At 43.1% G+C, this 21,587-nt stretch overlaps 2 protein-coding genes across 6 annotated transcripts in view; both read right to left on the reverse strand.

The window, feature by feature from the left end:
- Positions 1 to 2,530: 2,530 nt before the first annotated feature.
- LOC126542825 (uncharacterized) lies at positions 2,531 to 7,221 on the reverse strand. 3 transcript variants are annotated; one of them, XM_050189933.3, is made up of 4 exons: positions 6,883 to 7,221; positions 6,712 to 6,774; positions 6,526 to 6,567; positions 2,531 to 5,393 (listed from the first exon to the last, which is right to left on the reverse strand). In XM_050189933.3, the coding sequence occupies exons 1-4, from the start codon at positions 7,178 to 7,180 to the stop codon at positions 4,534 to 4,536; spliced, it is 1,263 nt and encodes a 420-aa protein (XP_050045890.2). In that variant the 5' UTR covers positions 7,181 to 7,221; the 3' UTR covers positions 2,531 to 4,533. The 3 variants fall into 3 exon arrangements, with proteins under 3 accessions (XP_050045890.2, XP_050045889.2, XP_050045891.2); XM_050189932.3 differs by having other exon boundaries at positions 6,526 to 6,570; XM_050189934.3 differs by lacking the exon at positions 6,526 to 6,567.
- A 923-nt stretch (positions 7,222 to 8,144) lies between these two features.
- Positions 8,145 to 21,587, reverse strand: part of LOC126542815 (transcription factor Sp1-like) — a 60,740-nt gene continuing 47,297 nt past the window's right edge. For 2 of the 3 annotated variants that reach the window (XM_050189923.3, XM_050189925.3), the window contains 3 exons: positions 19,621 to 19,862; positions 18,881 to 19,074; positions 8,145 to 13,378 (listed from right to left, as the gene is read on the reverse strand). In XM_050189923.3, coding sequence (XP_050045880.1) covers positions 13,122 to 13,378; positions 18,881 to 19,074; positions 19,621 to 19,862 — 693 coding nt within the window. In that variant the 3' untranslated portion in view covers positions 8,145 to 13,121. The remainder of the gene's footprint in view (positions 13,379 to 18,880; positions 19,075 to 19,620; positions 19,863 to 21,587) is intronic. The other variant, XM_050189924.3, reaches the window with a different exon arrangement.

Here is a 21,587-nt window from a genome sequence, read left to right on the forward strand (position 1 = left end):
GTCATTTGCAAAACCACCAATGCTTCGCCACTCTCAACACTTCCTAACAGGAAGCACATCGCTCAAATGTGTGCAATGCCAGTTTACGTTGTTTTGCAAATATATTGCCTAAAATAACAAGTATATGATGCGCAGACTGACTCACCCACTGACACTGCAGTCCTTCACCGTGTAGTAGCACGCCGCCAAAGTGACACTAGCTGTGGTAAAGCGCACTTGCTCAGTGTCACTAAATTTGCCCATCTGACTGGAGTATTAGTTGCGCTATTGCTCATTGCAGCTGTGCAAGTTTGTCAGTGGCCTTCCTAGATAAGCGACAAAAAAATAATACCTTAGAAAAGAATGAGTACACTCAGAGATGCAATTGACCAAGGCTTGGGAGCACGCTAGTTGGTATTCTGTAATTACTAGACTTGAAGTGCATGGACAAGTTAAGCATGGGAGGACAGACAGAGACATGTTCTAACTATGTGAAGTTAGTGCTCATCTCCCAGTGCTTGTTCTGTTCTCGCACTTCAAATCACGCAATTACACTAGAAACATACTTTTTGCTTGCAAGAAGTTATGAGCACCTTTGGTTACAAAACTTGCTTGACTGGAATGAACAGTGTTGCAGTATGTTGTCTTGTGCACAACTTTCAATAGACACCTGCCTAACAGCTTTGCTTCACTGCAAGGGTAATGAACGGAACAAACACCAAGAATTGTGAAAAATAAAAGGAACACCATAAACATCAAAATAGCAGTGTACCGCAACGACCTTGCAGCCCAGGGTGTCTACCAAGTTGACATTTCCAAATTCCCTGAGTTTCCCAGGTTTTCCCTGAGTGCTTTTGCAAAATTCCGAGTAAAACAGAACTTTGTTTTACGTCGAGACAGGCTCACACTATGTTGCACAATGCTATCACTCTCTTGTAAGCATGTTAAAAAATAAAAATTACTTAATCCAGTTTGAATAGTAAGGACTACCGCTTATTTTATTCAAAAAAGAAAACAGAAGGAATAAGAGTTTAGTAGACTGCACAGTGAATAAAATACCTTCGAAAAGAATGGTAAAACCCACCTGAAATCGAGTTGAACATTCTCAAATACGAATAAGAAGGAGATGCATACCGAATGAAATATTTTCGAATATGAACTATTTCTGATAGCAAGCTCATTGGTATGAGGCCCGAACTTTGTCACAAATGAGATTCTCTCTCAACAGCTGGTAATTAAGTCAACCTCAACTGTCCTGACATACTCTCAGCCCCGCACAATGCCTCAGTGCTGCACTTCACCGATTAAAAAAAAATATATTATTTTGGTTTGGATGAGGGAAACCTGCATCTCAGAGTCAGCCAACACTTTGTTTTTTTGAGCTTCAGCTCCTTCAAAGAAGTGGCGGCACGCTTCCTTTCCCGTTCATTCCTCAATGTGTAGGTGTGCTTTCTGTTCTTGCTGTCCTTCCACCGCGCGTTTTCCCCACGGACCACTTGAAGCACCCTCTTGGTTAGTTGTACAGTCAATGTCCAATTTTTCGCACTCCCTAGGGGCCGCGAAAACGTCCGAAAAACCGGGCATTCCGAAAAAGGGAGGATGACAAAAAATTGAATGCATGCCTTTTACTGATCTTGAGGGCTCAAAATTGCCACAGACACATCCGAAAAAGCTCTGAAGGACTGCCAGTACCCTCATTAGGCATATCGGTGCTCGTACTGTGACAGGAGATGGCGGCTGCACGCGTGTATAATTAAGGAATGCGTACTTTGTCCCGTGACAATTGCCCCTTCCCACGCTTGTTATGCTTCACTGCGCAACATTTCTGTAATGAGGCAAAGCTTACTTTCGGGACACGGCATTATAACGCATTGCGCTTTCCGAGCTCCGAGGCCAATCGCCAGTAGCAGAAAGGCGGAGTCGGTGCCATTGCTGACAGCGGCGAATCCTTTCAATAAAAACACGGCACCAAACGGCAAGAAACTTAAAGCGAACGTCGAAACAGCTACGATTGGCGTTTCTGCGGTGACCCATGGCTACGGCTACCAGCGGATCTGCGTGAGAGCGCCGGTTCGAGGCGGCGAGATACTCAAAATCGCAGGTGGTGGCTTTGACTAATGCCGTTTCGGACCTGCGGTCACGGCAAAAAGTACGGACAATCGGACAGCGGAAGGTTCTTGCGTCCGAAATTTCAGACGATTGGCCTGGTGGTGCCGCGAAGCCGTCGGATGTCCGGAAGACGGTTGTTGACTGTACAATGGAAACTCCTCCAGCCGTCGACACGGCGTGACCAATGATTCGTTACGATTCCTTTCCGTTTTACTCGAGCCAGCTAGCGTTATCGCGACCTTCGTTCCCTTTCGATAAAATTACAGCAAATTTTCCCTGATAGAAGCGAAAATTCTCTGAGTTTTCCCTGAGTATTTGCGGACTATTCAATATCCCTGAGAATTTCCGGTTTTCCCGGTTGGTAGACACCCTGCAGCCAAATGCCCAAGTGCAGGGTTGCGAGTCTCTGCAACCATTAAGTCCAACCATACAATACAATGGGCACATATTTACTTCCATTTTATTAGGAAATGCCAGCTCAGCAATCACATGAGTGAAGTGTAAGAATGCAGTGCTGCCATCACTCTCCAATACAGGAGATAACTGCTCAGAACTGGATTCAAAACCAACTGGCATGAAATCTCCTTGAGGATAAGAACATTTCAATACTTCACCCAGTGGCTATGGGCAGTGTTAAATAAGAATGTACAAAGCTTCCTTCTGTCAACTGCAAATGTCATGTTTACCTAACATTAAAATATTAATTTTGGCCTACAAGTTTCACTAAAACACAGGGTCATGCTCCAACAATAACACATAATGCTAAGGACAATTTCTCTGGACATCAAAAGTAGGAATTACTTCATAACTGCACATTTCACAGACATAATCTAAATACAGCTTCACTTCATTGATCTGTATTCTGTGGACAGTTGCTTATTGCAGCAGGTGCACACAATTTAATCTTGCACACTTGTACAAGAAACTTAAGTAAAGGATTTAGTGCTTTCAACTGCATACTATTCTGATCTCACCGGAAAGCAAATGATTACAATGTCTATCACACTAAACAGGGCACTATTAGGATTCCACCAGAAACATTGGAATGCATAAATGTTGCTTTTTTCAGATGACAGGCATATGACTAATAATGAAGTGTTGTGCATTCACGAATGCCTATTCATTCAGCATCAGAATGGCTGGCCTTGTTTATGGTAGCTGCGGCTGTGAGGAGACAATTGGGCATCTCCTCTATGACTGGCTAGAAAAGCGCTCTCGACGGTGCTCGACAAACTGGACAATCACTTATTGACGAAGGAAAGAATCCTCGGGCACTGGTTCAGACCATGTTCAAGACAGAAGGCTTTGAAAGCATTGCTCCACCACTTGAAGACTAGCGGAGTGCACGGAAAAGTGTGTGGTCAACTAAGAATTGTAGCACATTTCATTGCCTTTATGTGCACACCTCCTTTCTCTTTTTTATCTCCTCTTTTTTGCTATCACCTTTCAAGCCCTTTACCATTTTCCCAGTAAAAAGTAACAAGCTGGTGTAAACACTGGCTAACCTCTCCATTTCCTTACTTTTTTCCCTCCTCGGCGTGTTGTGCCTTCCCTTTGTTTCACCATTTGCTTTTGCAGATTGCAAGTATGCAAACAACTGTTCCAATGATTGCTTAGGACAGCAGCACTTTGCACATAAAACCTCCTATGTTACTTGTCTGCTTACCTAAATATCAGCCTAATACGTACTTGCAAATTGAGCATTGTGATGCATACAGTAATTTAGCCTTCCATCGCAAAAAGAGGGAACATGAGCAATATAGTATGCATGGCAATACGCTTTATCCAAGTCAAACACTAGAGCAAAATTTTTATGAAACTGAAAAATCTGCAATTTGTACATATATGGCCACAATTTTGTACTGTTTCAAAGCACAAAACAAAGAAAGTACAATAATGCCCTCAGTCTTGCATAAATATGCACTGGACAACACACCCAGACCAAGACATGCAGGTTCCGCACAAACTTGTGTGAGGTGCGGTGTTTTGACAAGCAATTCATAATTCAAATGTGTGACATCTTCAATACCACATCTGCAGCATTTGGAAGAGCTTTCTGTCATTGCACTTTTCGACGAAGATTCAACACTCCACAGTTCATTATGTTGAACCCTCACAGCCTTCTACATGTCACAACAAACAAATCCAGCTTTACAAGCACCAACAACATTAGCCATTTTATTGTGGCCGTTTTTTTTAGATTAGAGGACATAAGCTGGCAGGATGCCCAGACACACACTTCACTGCTGTTGCTGCTGTAATACAGGTTCAGTGAGTGTAAACTGGCCATGCACAGAACTTGCACAGAAAGGGCAGCTAAGTCAAGGAGACAAGCAACAGACAACCACAGAGTAATGAGCAATGCAATTATGACAAAGTTGCTTCTCTTTCCACCAGCCTGACATTTTTTCAACGCTATTTCAAAATAAGAGCACAGTGGCAATCTCAGGGTATTGTTTCAACATCAGTTACAGCTTCATCAAGCAATTTTTGTATGGCTTTTACACATGCAGTCCGTTTAGCACACGCTGAGCATGGTGTCAGTCTGGGTGTCACATCCCCACTGCCCACCTCGAAAGCAAGGTCCAAAGGGATGTCCATGTTTGGGTGCTGAGACCAATAGTGCTTGTCCAAAAGCCTTAGGCTCATGAATTTCTGTTCACACCAATTACAGTAAACTATTGACACAAGCTCCTGTTTCCTCTGCGGTGATAATGAACTGAGGGTATTCAACTGCTTTCTACCAGTTGGGGTGTTTGCCCTGCACAGCTTTTTTGTTTCTTGTTCATGCTCAGGAGACTGAGATTTTCTTTTCTCTTGAGGTTCATCAAAACAGATTTCAGATGGATCAGCAGCAAGAATCTTACGTCGTCTCCCCGCTAGTAGTGGCTTCCTGGCAGCAGTCTTCTCACGCCTATTGGTAGTACTCTCCTCATATGCATCCACAACATTTGCCTTGAGCTTCAGCTGCTTGCAGAAATCTTCCTCACTTACAGCAGTATGAGTAACTTCGTGATAGAGTCTTGCCATAGTGGTTCCAAAGACAGCATTGCACTGTGGACAAGGATACTCTCGACGTGGAGCCATTCGAGGAACTGGTGCTACTTCACTTCTGTCAGGCACATACTCCTTAGCCGATCCAAGGCTAGTGACATGCGACATCATGTCGCTGAAGCTCTCAAACTCATGGAGGCAGTGACCACAGATGAATTTCTTCAAGGCAAATGCTCTGTGGGCGTGAGCGTCGGTGAGAAACTCGTACATGAAAGCAACTGGTTGCTGGCAAACTAAACATTTTGACAAGTCTGCAAAAAAAAAAAAAAAGATGCAACTCACTGGCAAGAAAGTGATCCTTAATGTTAAGCAACAAGTTTGATTCAACAAGTTTGATTGTATGAACCAACAAACCTGACACAGACAGACTCAAGTGCAACGTAATGGTTTGATAATATCCCCATGCAACGGGCAACACAGAAGCAAAGTAATATACCCAGCAGGAGGCATGCATATCTAGTATTATACGTGAGGCAAAATAGGGGGGCATGTATTTTTATCTAATACTGCTGAATGACTGCAGTCTTACGAACTTGCACGGCATTCTCGCTGCATGATCAGTAAACATGCAAATGTTTTCATTGTTTATTTTTAAAGCAGATTATTCAGATGTTTCCCTTGAAACAAAACCTTTACTACTGCTCTTTGGAGACGTGTAAGGACCTATTAAAGGTCACTGCATGCAATGTTATAGTGTCGGAGGCAAAAATGAATCGTTAACATTCTTCGCTCTCGCATGCGAACAGTGTTTCGCCAGTGCGATGGCCGTCAGTAGAGGTGACGCGCTAGCAGCACGTTATGATGCTCATTGAGAGCAGCGCGAGGTATCTGCAGCTCTCGTTTCTTATTTGCCGTTCAACTACAATGAAATATTCAGTGCCACATTTATTTTTTTTTACGTCATCGTACGCATGTATAACAGAACAAGGCGCATTTACCGCTGACACTTCTCTTATCCGCTCGAATGTTCACAATAGAGTACTTTATCTCCACGACCTCGGAGGTTTCGTCTAAATACCAGTAACACGCTAAATCATTTTTTTTTTCTCTTTTATTCCCCCCTCCCCCTCCCCAACAATGCCAGAACCACCTGATGTGCGAATGCAACAGACAACAAACATTTGGAAAACAAGCACGAACAAGCTTCCCGCTGAAACCGTGCCGAGTGCGCTCAACAACGCGCAAGGAACTGACACCGGACAGCTGTGTGAGAAAGAGCAGAACCTTTATTCAAAACTGCTATGTATCTGTGATCGATAACGCTAAATCCTACACCAGTTAACACCTGCGCACGCAACCCTGAGGTGCACTGAACATCGCCGCCTAAAAACACGTTAAGCGGATAGCAACGTTGCGCGTGTAAATGTGACTGAAGGCACTTACTCTTTTTCTCTACCGCTTTCGTCTCTTTTGCTTCACACGGTGCTGCTGTGTGAAAAAGAGCAGAAGCTTTATGCAGAGTTGCTATACATCGCTAACGGAACCCCGAGGTGCACTGTACATCGCCGCCTAAAGCATGTTTACGCGCATAGAAACGTTGCGCGTGAAAATGTTACTGAAAGAACTTACTCTTTTTGTTTGGTATGGTGCTCTTTTCCAAATTCTTTTTCTCTCCCTTTTTCGTCTCTTTTGCTTAGCATGGGAAGTAGGAGAAAGAATAAAAGCACCGCTAGGTTTACGTATCCACTAAAGTAATATAACACGGTGATGACAGGATTAAAAAATGTGAAAGTCACTCACCCAGTTGCTTCTTTACACACAACCGTGCCTTCTCCTTCTCGGGCTTTGGATTTAATTCCAAGGATGGCACTGCATTTTTTTTCAACACTGATCGACCGCGAATCGCGTGAAAGTTGTTTTCAAGGAAGTGGCGGGAGCACAGCAGTGTGGCATTATTAGATTTAAAACATCTCACGTTTATGGCTTTTTCCCACTCTTTCCTTTGATTCTGAGCTTTCGGAAAGTTGAAGAATAAAATGTCCTTGGTATTTTTTCCCGAGTTAGTGCGGCAATTCTTGACACAACATTTCTTTTCCATACTCAAACGGAGATGAAATCCAAAATGGATGCCGACATTCAGAGATTTCCCTCTAGAGGGCGGATAGTTACGCACACGTGCCTGTTTTAGGCCAATGATAACGCAGAGGCTAGGTTTCGTCACTCGGTGCACGCGCGGTGTTGTCGAAGCAGCCATTTTTGTTTTTTAAATTTCTTTTCATGCGCGCCTCAGTAGCAGTAGAAAGACTAGCAGCAACGTACTACCTCCTTTACAATATCGCCGCAATGTTTTGAAGATGTGTGCGCCCATTGCATAGCAGTATATCTGCTGGCAAATTTACTGGACCCTTTCGTGACGCCAGCACTATAGTTAAGCGAGACACGGCAGCCACCCTCCATGGCGGCCACCCTCTTCGGCAATGGTGGCCGTGGATGCGCCATGTTTCGTGGCTTCTATTTCGCTTTAATAAATGTTTATACCATTTGGGGCTTGCTCCCAAACTATATCGCGTGCCGTTTATTTTTTAACGTTGTGCGCCCGGTAGTTCCTGTTCACGAACGGCACGCGCGTTATCACCGTGACCTAGCATTCTTGATAGAAAGTTGGAAAAAGCAAGGAAGACTTGTTTGGCGGCAAAATAGTCCCGGAGAACGTAACTTTTCTTTTTTTAATGTTGTTGAGCAAACAATATTTTCTATCATCTACCCAAAGAGTTTTGTTTTTCCCCACATCGTTAAGGACTCCTGCGTTACCGCAGCTGTCACGCTCTTCCGATGTACGAGACGTCCCGTATGAAAGCAATACCATGTTTTGCCCCAGAAAGAGTTTTTATTTTCTAAACTTGTCATTTTGTGCAAACCGCTCCCGATCCGCCACAGTGGGTAGGTGCTACATGTGCAGAGGAAACAACAAATGCCTTGTCCATCTACGAAGCTGTACATGCAAACACAAAGACCCAACAGAAGCTTGGATTATCATAAAATGACAATACCAAGACAGGATGTAAGGTGTTCAACATTGTTCAATTTTATTTGACACCTTCAATAACATGCTTTCTGAGTTTATGACATGGTGTTTGGCATCGCAACACATTTTCCCTGCTCAGAAAATATACAAAAATGTGCTAGTCAACAATCTTATGATAAAGAGTAACCCTCACAAACCGTGCAAATGTATGATTTAATTTTTTTTTTAATTTAATGGGAGAAGGGGCTGTAGAAATGAGATGCTAACATCAACAAGCACATTTCAATCTTGAATGACCTAAATTATTTCCAATACTGTGATAGCTGCAATTTCAAAATCTGTACATTTATGCCAGAGTAGCATTTTAACATGCTCCTATTGAGAAGTTGTCATTGTGGATGATAGCCATACCACACAAAACAATGGATGACATGAGGTACCTGTATTCAAACTCTGCAACACTTCATTTCTCACATATGAAAAGTGCAAAAACACCCAGTATGAAAGCTTGCTACACCATCGTCTGTATTTACATCAGTCATATGAAAGTGGCCATCACAACCTGTACAACATACTAGATAAAAAGCAATGAGAAAAAAAAAATTGGTGCAGTCTTTATGCTCAGTGTTGATGTGTAGTCAAAACTGATTTCATATGTTAGTGATGTGATGATCTGCACATAGCAATCAAATATGCTCACGACAAATGCAGCATGCACAAATGACTATAACATGTGTGCACTAGAAATAAAAGTGCTACAATGATGAAGCTCAGGTGACAAAAAGAAAAGAATCTTCAGCAAGGCAGGATGAGCACTCCATAAACTTGGCACACAGTGTGCATGTTGCAGATATGCTGCTTCAGTATATATTAGTAACAAAAATTGTACTTCACAAGATTACAAACAAGTGCAAAAGCGGCACCACAATGTCACCTCGAGTAAAGTGTCCAAGGTACGACACATATGAGCATAAAATCTTCACATTAATCTTTACAACTTGCAGAAAGTCTAAGTAATGGACTCTCCACGACAAAGCCCCAACAACAAACTTGCAGCCATCGTCTGACTAATGCAAATTATGGGAACTTCCCTTGAAAGAGGGAAAGTTCATTCTCGCTTTCTCAGAAGTAGCTAGCAAGAAAATGTCGTGGGCTAACATAGCACGACTTTGCTGATGTAACCACCATGTTCAGTGAGGGCAAACTTTGGGTTCTCTTCTACAGTGAGGTGTAGGAAGTGAGTTGTTTGCAATGACAGGCTGAACTTAAACCTCCACCGCTGAAATGCCAGTTCCTCTGACATGAACTTTCACAGAAAATACACATTCCGCAAGAGCACATACAAAACGTATAATGACAGCCCTAGGAATTCTTCAGAACTCTTGAAAGATCTATGTCCTTGTGGCTTGGGCATAGAGTCTGAATTGAAGGGGCCAATGCATTCATGAAGAAAGGTGTGTGGTGCCTCCACACGTTTTGGTCATGTATTTTTCAGGAAGTTGGCAGCTTTTTGGCAGCTCCTATGTTCCTGTTGACTGGAGTAGACTAAAATGTGAGCTGGAATTCATAATCATTGCAACAGCCAGTACTTTGAAGCCATTCTGACTCCATTTACCATATGTGCATTATGCTGAAATAAGTCTGCAAAAAAAGAAAAAAGAAAAAGAAAACAACAACTGACTTAATATTAAAATAAATATGCTCTTCACAAATGATTGTGAGCACCAACCATTTCGGCATGTGCCATTTGCACATAATGAAAACACAAATTATACCATGGAAGCACACAGGTGTCTCTGCAAAATAAAATTAAAATAAATGCATCCTTGAGAGATTCTGTTTCCAATTACATTCTTGAGCAAAAAAAAATTGGCATGGTAATAGTTATTGCTTCTGCTTCTTGCAAATCTATTAAACCAGGATTTTACCATGGCAGAATCAAGCTCAGCACCTTCATGTGAAACAGAAATGAAATGCTAAAGATAGCCAAAGGGGCGAGAGGCCTGCTGTAATGAAAACGAAGAAAGCTGCTAACTCCTTGTTTCAACCATTGCACCATGATGGTCGCACAGCTGAGCACAATTTTTAAAAAGCATCAATTTGCAATGTAGTAATGTGATCCCTTCTGTTAAAGCAAACCTTTAGCGCATACAGCTGATGAATGTGACAGCAACAGTTTGATTGAACATCTAGGACAAATTAAATCTATATGGCACTTCAGAGCATTACAGTGAGCGATGAAAATAAAAATTCACAATCTCCAAAGTTTGCCACACACTTCAAACATGTACATGGTACAATCAGCAAGCACAATGTCCTCCCAATGATTATGAAAGATGTTTGTGACATAACACAGCCCATGGACAAATACTCATCAATTTCTGGAGATTCATGCAGGCATTATGTTGAAATGGATAAATATACACTACAGCTAGAGTCACTGAAGAGAGCACTGGCGAGTCTGGAAGCATCTTTGCTGCCCAACCGAACCGTTCAATTTTTCCATTGTCTGCCATATACCCACATACTAGTGTGAACAAAGAGAACACAAATTAGGAAGTATAAAGTTGTAAAGTGAACTCTTCTTGTGAGTAATCACTCATGAGTGCAATTACACTATACTACAATTTTGCAATTTGTAGTGCAGTGTGAGTACCGTGCAGTTGACAAGGTGTCCGCTTAAGAAGGGGGTGTGTGGCTCATGAAAGGATAATTTCAGTGACAAAGTGCTGTCAGTTTCTCACAGTTGCAGTGGCGGATGGCATTTGTCAAATCATAGTAAGTGTAGTGCTCACATATGGGGCAGAGACTTGGAGACTGACAAAGAAGCTTGAGAACAAGTTAAGGACCGCGCAAAGAGTGATGGAACGAAGAATGCTAGGCATAATGTTAAGAGACAGAAAGAGAGCAGTTTGGATCAGACAGCAAACAGGTATAGCCAAAATTACAATTGACATTAAGAGAAAAAAATTGAGCTAGGCAGGTCGTGTAATGCGCAGGTTAGATAACCGTTGGGACCATTAGGGTTACAGAATGGGTACCAAGAGAAGGGAAGTGCAGTCGAGGACGGCAGAAGACTAGGTGGGGCGATGAAACTAGGAAATTCACGGGCGCTAGTTGGAATCGGTTGGCAAAGGACACAGGTTATTGGAGATCACCTTCGTCCTGCAGTGGACATAAAATAAGCTGATGATGAAGATGATAAGTGAAGCGCAACAAGATAAGCAATTTCATGAGCCACCGATATAAGCTTTATGTTCAAACAGTGCTTTCACTTTTTTTTTTAGATTCATAACAAGAACACATGAGCGTGATATAGCAAGCAATAATTAATAAAAAATTGAAAAGAAATGTGAGACTTCCAACTTGCACCTTTTTTAGCTGCACTCACATGCCAATATTGAAACTAAGAGTGCTCTATTCAGTGTCCCTGCTGCAAAAAGTTTCTTTTGCTGTATTTCCCACATTTAACAGTATTTTTATGGCCTACAGTCACACACAGCAGCTTGTCCTGTGCACATCATTGATTGAATCAGTGAGCTCACCAAAGACCTTGTTAATGTGGCACAGCTACTGCTGTACTTTTCGCACTGGTTATGGACGCCAGGCCTCCTATTAATTTTTCTATGCATCCAAACCTGTACTGCGAACAGCTGTGCTGTAGAAGTTTGTTGACTAATTACTCGCGTCTCTGCTTCCTCGCACCCACAGCTTTTTCTCAGCCTACTAGGCAGGCTGAGCTTCACACCAACCTGCATTTCTTCTGGCACAATAAGAGTACACTATTACTGTGAGTGTGTCCACTTTTGTCTAACTATAGCAAAACCTCGCTATAATGACGTTTAAACAGGGAGCCTAAATTAGTTCGTTATGAACATCACAGCCAATGTTGCCCACAGGAGGAGGGACAGTTGTGGAACACAAAAAAATATGAAAAAAAAAAAAGAGTGCACAGGGCAATATCTTTTTCTGACAAATAATTTCAATTTGCTCTTGCAGATTGCGATATGTGGCACCCTATCTGACTGCAACCGCAATGAACTGCTCTACATGCTCAGTCAAGTCAAAGGGTTTAAACTCCTGATTTAATGCTGTTTGGTGATCACTTGGCTTGTTGCCATTTTGCAAGTCTGCCGGCAGAGCACTGCAAGTCTTCAGATTTTGTACAATGCTTGTTGCTGGATGCAAGCAGACGCCTTTAAACTTGAACAAAAAAGCTATTTCATTAAACTACCTTATTCAGCAATGAGCACTGTGTGAAATCAGAGGCTTGCACTGCCTTAGTGACACACTCACAATATGCTGATAGCATGCAAGCTGCAACGTGAAGTTGCGAGCCCACTGATTTTACTGAAAGTGTGCAGCAGTTCACGACATCTGCATTCAGACGGCGCAGCATGTGCTTCAAGTTGCACAATGGGCTCTTCAAGTTTTATTCCGGAGCTTGGCATGATAGTCCAGAAAACTCAACCAAGTCACAGCATGTAATGTGCACAGCCTTTGGTAGTGTGTGGTAGTGTGTGGTGGTGTTGGGAGACTGTGGTAGCAGAGTGTGAAAGTAGAATGGCCTCCAAATCTGCAGTTTGGTGCATAATAATTTTGAAAGTTTTTAACTACTGCAACAGGCAAGTTATTAGAAACATTGCATAGCACAATATTTCGGCCTAACTGGCTTGAAATGATCAGTAAATCTTGAAATGATCAGTAAATATTCCATGACACACTAAATGGTTCCTTACATCAATTTGTGGGAAATAGTTAATTTCATCTAATAATTTTCATTGTGACAAGGTTTTGACATACAAACGCAACAAAATCTCTTGTACTATCTGCTGTGCTATCTCAAAGCAGGACATAGATGCAGTGCTATTCTCAAGACTTGTTGCACAAATGATTCAAAGACCGTTGAACATTCCAATGCACGAATCTAACACCACAACAAGTGTTGTGGGAAACACAGCAAATAGGAATCAGATGTGTGATGAAATGCACAGGGCTGGCAAGATGTGCAGTCTCAAGTGGAGAGGACATGTGTGGTGCCATTGTTCTCGGCAAGAGCCGACTCGTTTATCGAGAGGTCGTGGTCCGAGACGTCAACAGACATCTCCAGGTCACAGGAGTCTGGGGCAAAGTCATCATGTGAGGCGTTGGCCGCTGCACTCACGCCGGAGATCGCGCCCTTTTTGCTAAGGTGGGTCTTGAGGTGCTTGGACAGGTGGTCGCTGCGCATAAAGCGCTTCAGGCACTCAGCACACTGGAAGCGCTTTTCCCCTGCAGTGAAAAACAGGGTCAAGGTGAAAAGGCAGAGCCATTGAGGTGTGCCTCACACATCTGCCGTAATTCTTTACCACAGCTCTGACTGAGCCTACCTTCCCGTACTTCTACATGTAAATAAAAAAGATAAGCAAGACTGGACATTTTCTATTGTGTTCTAAGGTGCCCATATACTTTCCCAACTTTCAATGTGAACATGCATTTTTTCCCCGCATTTATCATATACTTTAACTCAAAAAGTAATAAAATTACTGTATTTCGCACCATTTGCTGACCTACCATTACCACTGAGAGTAAAAATGAACTTTGTTTGCATGTTCACCAGTCTACAGTATAATAATTTGGGATGGAAGGGGACGACTGCAGCTCTTTTGTTTTTTACAAGTGCAATAACATTTCTTTTGTGTAGCATTATGCGCTCACTTTCCTTGATACAGGGCTAGAAAGAAACGTTTTGACATAAATTTATTCTTGCATGAAATATGTGAAAATATTCAGAATTTCAAGTACAAATACAATATTATAGCTTTAATATTTTATTTATTAGTATTTATTTTCAATACTGCTTAATATTCTATAAGGTGTGAATAGTCATAACCGCAAATATTTCAGAACGTAGTCCCGACTACCAGCTTTTCTTTTCTTAGCAAGGTTAATCAATATAGCAGCACAACAACTTAAGACACAAATAATTAATATTATCAGCAATGCAGTAGTTGGCATAGCCTATACATTTATCTAACCTTTGTGTGCATATTATTGCATGACACTGCACAAATGGTCATGGTGGCCGATGCAACAAAGATGAGCATGCAAGTCAGCTTACACAATGAACATACTACCTAGGAGAAGGTCGTGTGATTGCAAGCACAAAGCAGGATGCAATAAAACACTTGATGGCACATGTACATGCGTAAATTAAGGAACACATGCTATGTCCCGTAACAGTGGCACTTTTCCTTACTTGGTGTGCTTTACTGCATAACAAAGCTGTATTACACAGCTGTATTAATGGAAGTCATTTGATTTAAACACTCAATTGTATTGAAATATTTTCAATTCGTTATCCAAATTTTTCAAATACAGTTGAACCCGTTTATAATGAACTCGATAGTTTCATGAAAAGTGGTCGTTATATCAGTAGTTAATATAGGTGGACTCACTCTTCAAAATATGCAATGAGAGACAGTCATATTTCTACCGCAGTCTTATCACAAAGCATTAACAAGTAACAACCCCTCTCATGATGTCAAGCCTTCTTTGTTAAGCGAAGCCTGCTGTGTGATTATGAGTGAATTGAACTGGCCTTCACGATGAATTAAACCTGCTGTTACTGAGAGAACTCATGTGCAATGCTCGCATAGAAACTACTCTGTGGTGTCTTCAAGTTCAGTACGCATAGTGACAGCAGAATGAAGGTATCGATGAAAGTCTACAGTTGCACCATTTCACTTTGTTAGTTGAAACCTTAAAATTATAATCTACTAGTCCAAGCACATCTAGGACTAGTACTAGTTACTGCCCGTGTTCGTTTATGTGTTTTCTTCCGCTGTCCCAGTCTTTATTTGCGGTCAATATGATATGCAGTAAACACCAACTAAACACCAACTAGGCCAAACTGAAGTTTTTCTGTAGTCCTAGCACACTATACTAAAATAGTGGAGTGCTGCCATGCTCCCATTTGCTTCTGCATATTCTACCACATTGTTTTCAAATGCAGCACTCAAGTCGAGCTGAGATTTGCTAATTTTGCACATAAAGGCGGTAGCAAAGCACATTTGCACAGTGTATGCGCTGTTCCCACATTCACAATTGCAACAGCAACAAAAGTGATGACGCTCACATTTTTGTTTTCTTTCTTTCTTGTCTAATAGTGACCAGGCACTTTTCTACTAAATACACATTTTGGAAAAAACTCTGCCTATATTTCGGTTATCACAGTAGCTGCGAATTTTCATTTTAGAAGAATGTGCTGAATTTGTGCAAGGTAAATGTTTGGACTAGTTGGTGGGTCATCCCAAAATATGTTTACAGTGCAAGGCTAATGTGGATGGAGACAAGAAAACACGGACGGCAGTGTGTGTGTGTGTGTTTAAAGTGAAACTCAAGAATGATCTCCAGCCTCAAAGTTCTTTCAAAAGGTTTCCTAATTCTGATCACCAGTCATTTCAAAATCATGAGCACAGCCACCATTTTTCTTCAAGAGCTTGCGATTACTACGCAATCGGCAGGACTTGAGTGGATTCTGGATACAAGAACAAAGCATTCTAGTTGGCATCAAACAGAAACTACTATGGCATACATGCTGCCATTATGGCTGCGTGTCAGTCAGACGATGCTGAGCGTACAGGGAGCCGAAAAGTTATGTTTTCTGTGTCACCTCGGAAGAAAAAATACAAAGCTCAAAATAATGAATGTCATCATAATTCATTATCAGCAACAATGCAGACGAACTGTCGACGAAGCGTAATCTCCAGATAACAGTAGGACTGGAGCAGGGAAGCACATGCTGCACACCCAACTCGTGCTTCAAAAGGCCTGTTTTGTACACTCGAACCTCATTATGACAAAGTTGAAGGGGGAGCAGAAATGACCTCGTTATATCCGTTGCTTCGTTGTATTCATCATTGTTATTTACTGCAATATATGCCCAATGGGGTGTACGGTTGCAAATGTGGAAATAAAAAGATGGCTTGGCGGACCACGGAACTGCTATATGGCCACGGATGTGGTGAAATTTGAATATAACAACAAAAGAATCTTCAGTGTGTGCAACATGGGACTTGGCACTTGACGCAACAGCCTTTAGGTAGCTGCCTTCTGTTCCATTGTGATGGTCTCTTCTGTCCACTTTCCATTTGGCTAGTTGCGGTCGAGCAGCATGTGGTACACACCACAGTGCTTCTCTGTGTGATCGAGGAAGCAAGCAAACAGCCGCACTGGCTTGGCTCGGCTGGCTCGTGGCCTCTGAGATTGCACTGATGCCTACACATCTTGGATGCCACGCCCAGCTGCCAGCCTGTGTGGCACACCGCAGGGAGAGGTAGAAGTGAATGCACAGCCTGGGTGTGACCTTCGAGATTGCATTGCGGAGGTCTCTGATGCCAGGCCCAACTGCAGCTGCCTACGCAGCACACCGTAGAGAAAGAGAGAAGTTACTAATGCACTAATCTTTCGCACTGCCATGCGTAACCATGCAGCATGGTGCAACTCGGGCAGGCTTGCGCATGACCCCCCGTGATTGTGCCTGAGAGATCTCGAAGGCCACGCCCAGCTTTGGCTGCCTGCGCAGTGTGCCGCGCATAAGTGGATGCGCTAATCTTTGGCACCACCGTGCATAGCTGCACAGCGTGGCATGCCTTGTGCAGCCAGGCATGCACAAGAGAGAGAGGTCAGTGGAGAAGTGCGATAATGAGCTGCTGATTGTGCGCAAGTGCGCAGCAGTGAGAAAGACCATTGCTGCTCAATGAGGTATTCAACATGGAGGCATGGGAGTTTGGAACTGCCACAACAAACAAGTGCCGAACCCCACAGTAAGCAATGTACTTGGTGTGCAATGGCAGGGTATTTTTTTATTTCGGAGATGAATGTAGTTTGTTATACATTTGAACCTCGTTTTAACGAGACAGGATATTAGTAAGTAAATGTAATTCCCCTTGAAATCCCCACAAGATCCATATATCCAGAACCTCATTTTAACCAAGCAAAATTGTTCTACCGGCGGATGAAAACTAGATTTGTCTCCAAAACCAAAAGTATCGACAGTTGTGCGTCAAGCATATTGCTTTCCGCTGGGTTCGGCACTTGTTCTGCGCGGCCGTTCGAAATTCCTGCATTGAATACGCCATTTAGCAACACAGGTTTTTCTCACCGCTGTGCGTAGACTCTCGCAAGCAGCACTTTCTTATCACACCTCTCTTGCTGCAGCACACAGCTGGCAAAGCTAGGCCACTATTTGCACCCTCCGAGATCGCAATCTCTCGGAGGCCACATCTCGCTGCGCAGTGCCACATAACTATGCTGATGCTTGCGTGCCAAAAAACCAGTGCCTCCAATTCTCTCTCTCACAGCGGCACACCGCGCTGGCTGGTGCAGCTAGGTGTGACCTTAGAGATTGCGTGAAACCAGCACGAGCTGGCCAAGCCAAGTTGACACACTCACAAAGCGGGCAGAGTACATATGGGTTATATGAATTCTGACAGCAGAGCCACGGCAGCCATGGGGCTACTCGAGAGCAGAGGATCAAGCAGTTTCGCTTTCACTGATTGAATGCATCCACGTATACAGCCGACAGTGTTTCTGGTGCTGCGCCAAGCTCTCTCGACCATACAATTTGATGGGTTCGCAAAATCAATCAAAAGTGAAACTATCGCCAGAGGTCATGGAGGTCACGTAATCATTAAGCAGTACCAGGGACGCCAACAGAGAAACGAAACAACAGGACAATGCGTTGTTGTTTTCTTGCTGCCTGCGTCCCTGACACTGTTTTATAGTTATGTTACCCCACCAACTTGCCCAGCTGTTCCTGCTTTTCTGATGGAGAATGCCACCCCAGCTGCGTTGTTGGCACCCTGTGTTGTGTGCCCCATGCTTCATAAACACAACGGATTTGCATCGCAGCGTGCTATCTGTTCCCATCGACTGTGTCGCTGTTTCATCACAATATGAGCAAGCCAAGTGGAAAGCGGAAGTGAAAGACCATCGCATTGAAACGTAAGGACGCTAACGTAAAGGTTGGCGCATCAGGTGCTAAAAAGTCTCATGTTGCACATGCCGGCGAGTCTTTTGCTGCTGTTTTATTAAAATTTCATTGCACATACAACCACGTAGCTGTATAGCAGGCCGCGGAACCAGTGTTTTTTTGCATGTTTAAAGTTTTGCACACCACTGGGCATATACTGCAGTAAAGGGCAATAGTCAATATAACGAAGTAATTTTGGCTTCTCCTTCAACTTCGTTATAACAGGTTCGAGTGCATCCGTTAGCACGAAATCTCACTTCATTAAATTGAGGTTTTAACTTCATGGAACTCTGTAAGGATCTGAAGGGAAATTTCATGTAATTCGTTACATCCTGTTTCATTATAACCACGTTAGAATACTTTTTCCGTATTGTGTGCACCCTATTTTTACCACAACAGTGTTTCAGTGTTTGTTATAACAGCAATATTAAAAATGTTTGTTATATTTGGGCACAGTTTCAATAGGTAGGGTAGAAAAATTGCAAAAGCACTGAAAGATGGTCGTTATAATGGATAGATTGCTACATCTGGGATCGTTATAAGTGGGTTGGACTGTATTCGCACACCCCTACTAAAGGTGGACTGGACAGAACAGTAGTAAAAGAAAGAAAACAAAGGATGAGACAAGATCAAGAAGCACAGGGTTGTCTTGTGAATGCTTCATCTTGTCTCGTCATTCATCTTTCTGACTGCTCCATTCTATTTAGTACGAATTACCAACATGTCCATTCGTATATTCCGTAAAACAAAAGACTGACCTGTGTGGGTGCGCTTGTGTCGCTGCAGTTCATCAGAGCGCGTGAAGCGCTTGCCACAAAAGAGCCACTCGCAAACAAAGGGCCGCTCGCCGGTGTGCCAGCGCAGGTGGGCCCGCAGGTGAGACGTTTTCCCGTAGACTTTATGACAGCCCGCTATGTGGCACACATGCTGCCGTCGCTTGTTCTCGCTACTCCTGCATGACCAGACGCAAGATATCATGGCTCTGCTCCTTCTTACCTGCACGAGGCTGATGGTTACAATAAAAGATCACAGGCAAACTGGCAGAAAGCATTGTCCCAGCACTAAGGATGCTTTACTCTGATCGACATTGAAATATATTGAAGCTTTTAATCACTTTCTCTTGCAGTCCACCAAATTGGTCTGTCTGTTATGCTTTCCTGGCTTCTACACTATTTGTCTCACAGTTCCACATTAAATGTTTTCATACTGCTGCTGGACCAGTTATACTAGATCATGTATTCGTACCAAATTTTACTGAAACAAATTGTGCTTTCATATAAAACAGTACTCCACAATGCCTACACACCAAACAGCTTTAGCAAGTTTTACCAAACATTGCTGGTTATCATGGTTTGCCTAAAAGCTGATAAAAACAAACATTGTGGTGAAAACGCAATCTTGTAATGTCAGCACAACTTGCAAGACAATGAAAGATGTGAACCATTGATAACAGCAAAATTAAAACACATCACAAGGCATGACAAGAGGTGCCACTGACCTGCCTTCACCCTCGCGACAGTTCGGGCAGGTGCACGCCACCCGGCGCAGTCTCCTGAGGCCAGCATTGCCACCACTACTGCCAGCGCCCGTCGGGGTGCTCGCCCCATCGGCTGCCCCCTGGGAGGCACCCCCGTCTGTCAGGTCGGGGGATTCCAGGCCACCGCTGCCATCCGTCACAGGAGTCGATGCACCTCCTGCGGCTGAAGTCAGTGTTTGGGCTTGTGCCTGCACCAGATGAACCTACAACAGCAGGTCAACACTTCAGTGACCGATCCAGTGTCCATTGTCCACTTCTTTTGCTGGCCTGTTCAGTGCTGTTCCAAGCTGCCAAGCACTGCAATTATCATTACGAGCCTGCCCAAATGGAGCAAGCATTAGTTTGTGGTCACAAATAAGTAGCGAATACTTGCACCTACACAGCAATCTACCGTATTTACTCGCATAATGATCGCACCCCTGATTTTGTCGTCAAAATTAGATTTTTTTCATTTCCCGTGTAATGATGGCACCCCGAACTTGCCACAGCAATATGTCGTGTGCCAAGTCTAGCTAATAATGATTGCGCTTACCATCTGTCGAACGCTACGCAAACGACTCTTCAAGACAAACCAAGCGGTCTGCATGCACCAAACATTCTTAAGCAGATGCCCCATTTCATTCCTTTCATCACTTTTCCGCACTTCCATGACTAAAAAAAAGCTACAACCAAACTTTTATGTGTAGGCTTTATAATGGTTGTGGTCAACAACAACAACAACAAAGGTGCCTTTCGATTCTTCTCGTCTGCACTCACGTACATGCAACAAATCGCGAGTGGCAACGATAGTAGCCACGTTTACATTGATATGTTAGAAGTGTACCCTATTCATACACTGACGCTTGTAGCACAGCTAAGATATTTGCCCACCCTTAGAGGAAACGGGTAGCATTAGGATAGTAGTGAAGACAAATGCCGCAGTTTCTGCAGCATGCCCTCCATGTCTTTCTATGTCACTGGCAGCTAAGCGCGCCCATCTGTTTCTGTCCCCTCAAAGTGGACATGGCTACGTTACTGTTGCAATGTTGCCAATATTAACATTATTCATTACTGATACAGAAGCAACTGTTTCAGTGCACGCAATGTACTCACGAGAAGAAAAAAAAAATCGCATTTGCCACGTTCGACTTGCTCCGCCAGTCGCCATTTTTGTTTTGGTGTCCCGCACTACATACAGCGGCAGCCGCCTATTTGTTGACCTGTTGTCATCCCGCAGCAAACACGGGATGAAAATATTTTCTTTTCTTTTCGCGGGAAATTTAACCTGCGTAATAATCGCACCCCTGAATTTGCATCAAATTCTTTTACAGAAAAGTGCGATCATTATGCGAGTAAATACGGTACATGGGCTGACAAATCCTTGTCACACACGGAGCAATGGATCACTGGCTAACACAACTATCTCCTTTCCTTATAATGTGAAATGCCTCAATCACTTCTTATGTAAACTGCTGTCCCTGATGTGCACACACCATTGTGTCTTAGAAAAGTGGGGAGCCACTACATTTACTGCTATGAGTGGTGAAGCAAAAAACGTACATTGCTAATAGTGCTATAAAATTCTGTTACCAAATATACCACTATCATGTTGTAAAACACATACAGGACAGAGCAGATCAGGCGTCAACATCAGACTCAAAGAGCACCAGCACTGAATGTCTGAAACAAAATCTTATTCACTTGCCACTCACAGCCGTGAATGTGGTTGTCCAAAAAAAATGAATGAATGCCTTTTACTGCCCCAAGGGCTCAAATTGCCCCAGGCATGTCTGAAATAGCTCCGAAGGCCTGCCAGTACACTTATTACGCATATCAGTGCTCGTACTCTGACAGGAGATGGAGAGTGCACGCATATATAATTAAGAAATACATACTGTGTCCCGTGACAATTGCCCCTTCCCACTCTTGGTATGCTTCACCACTTAAAG

The sequence above is a fragment of the Dermacentor andersoni genome, chromosome 2, assembly GCF_023375885.2.
Source record: "Dermacentor andersoni chromosome 2, qqDerAnde1_hic_scaffold, whole genome shotgun sequence".
Taxonomy (NCBI): domain Eukaryota; kingdom Metazoa; phylum Arthropoda; class Arachnida; order Ixodida; family Ixodidae; genus Dermacentor; species Dermacentor andersoni.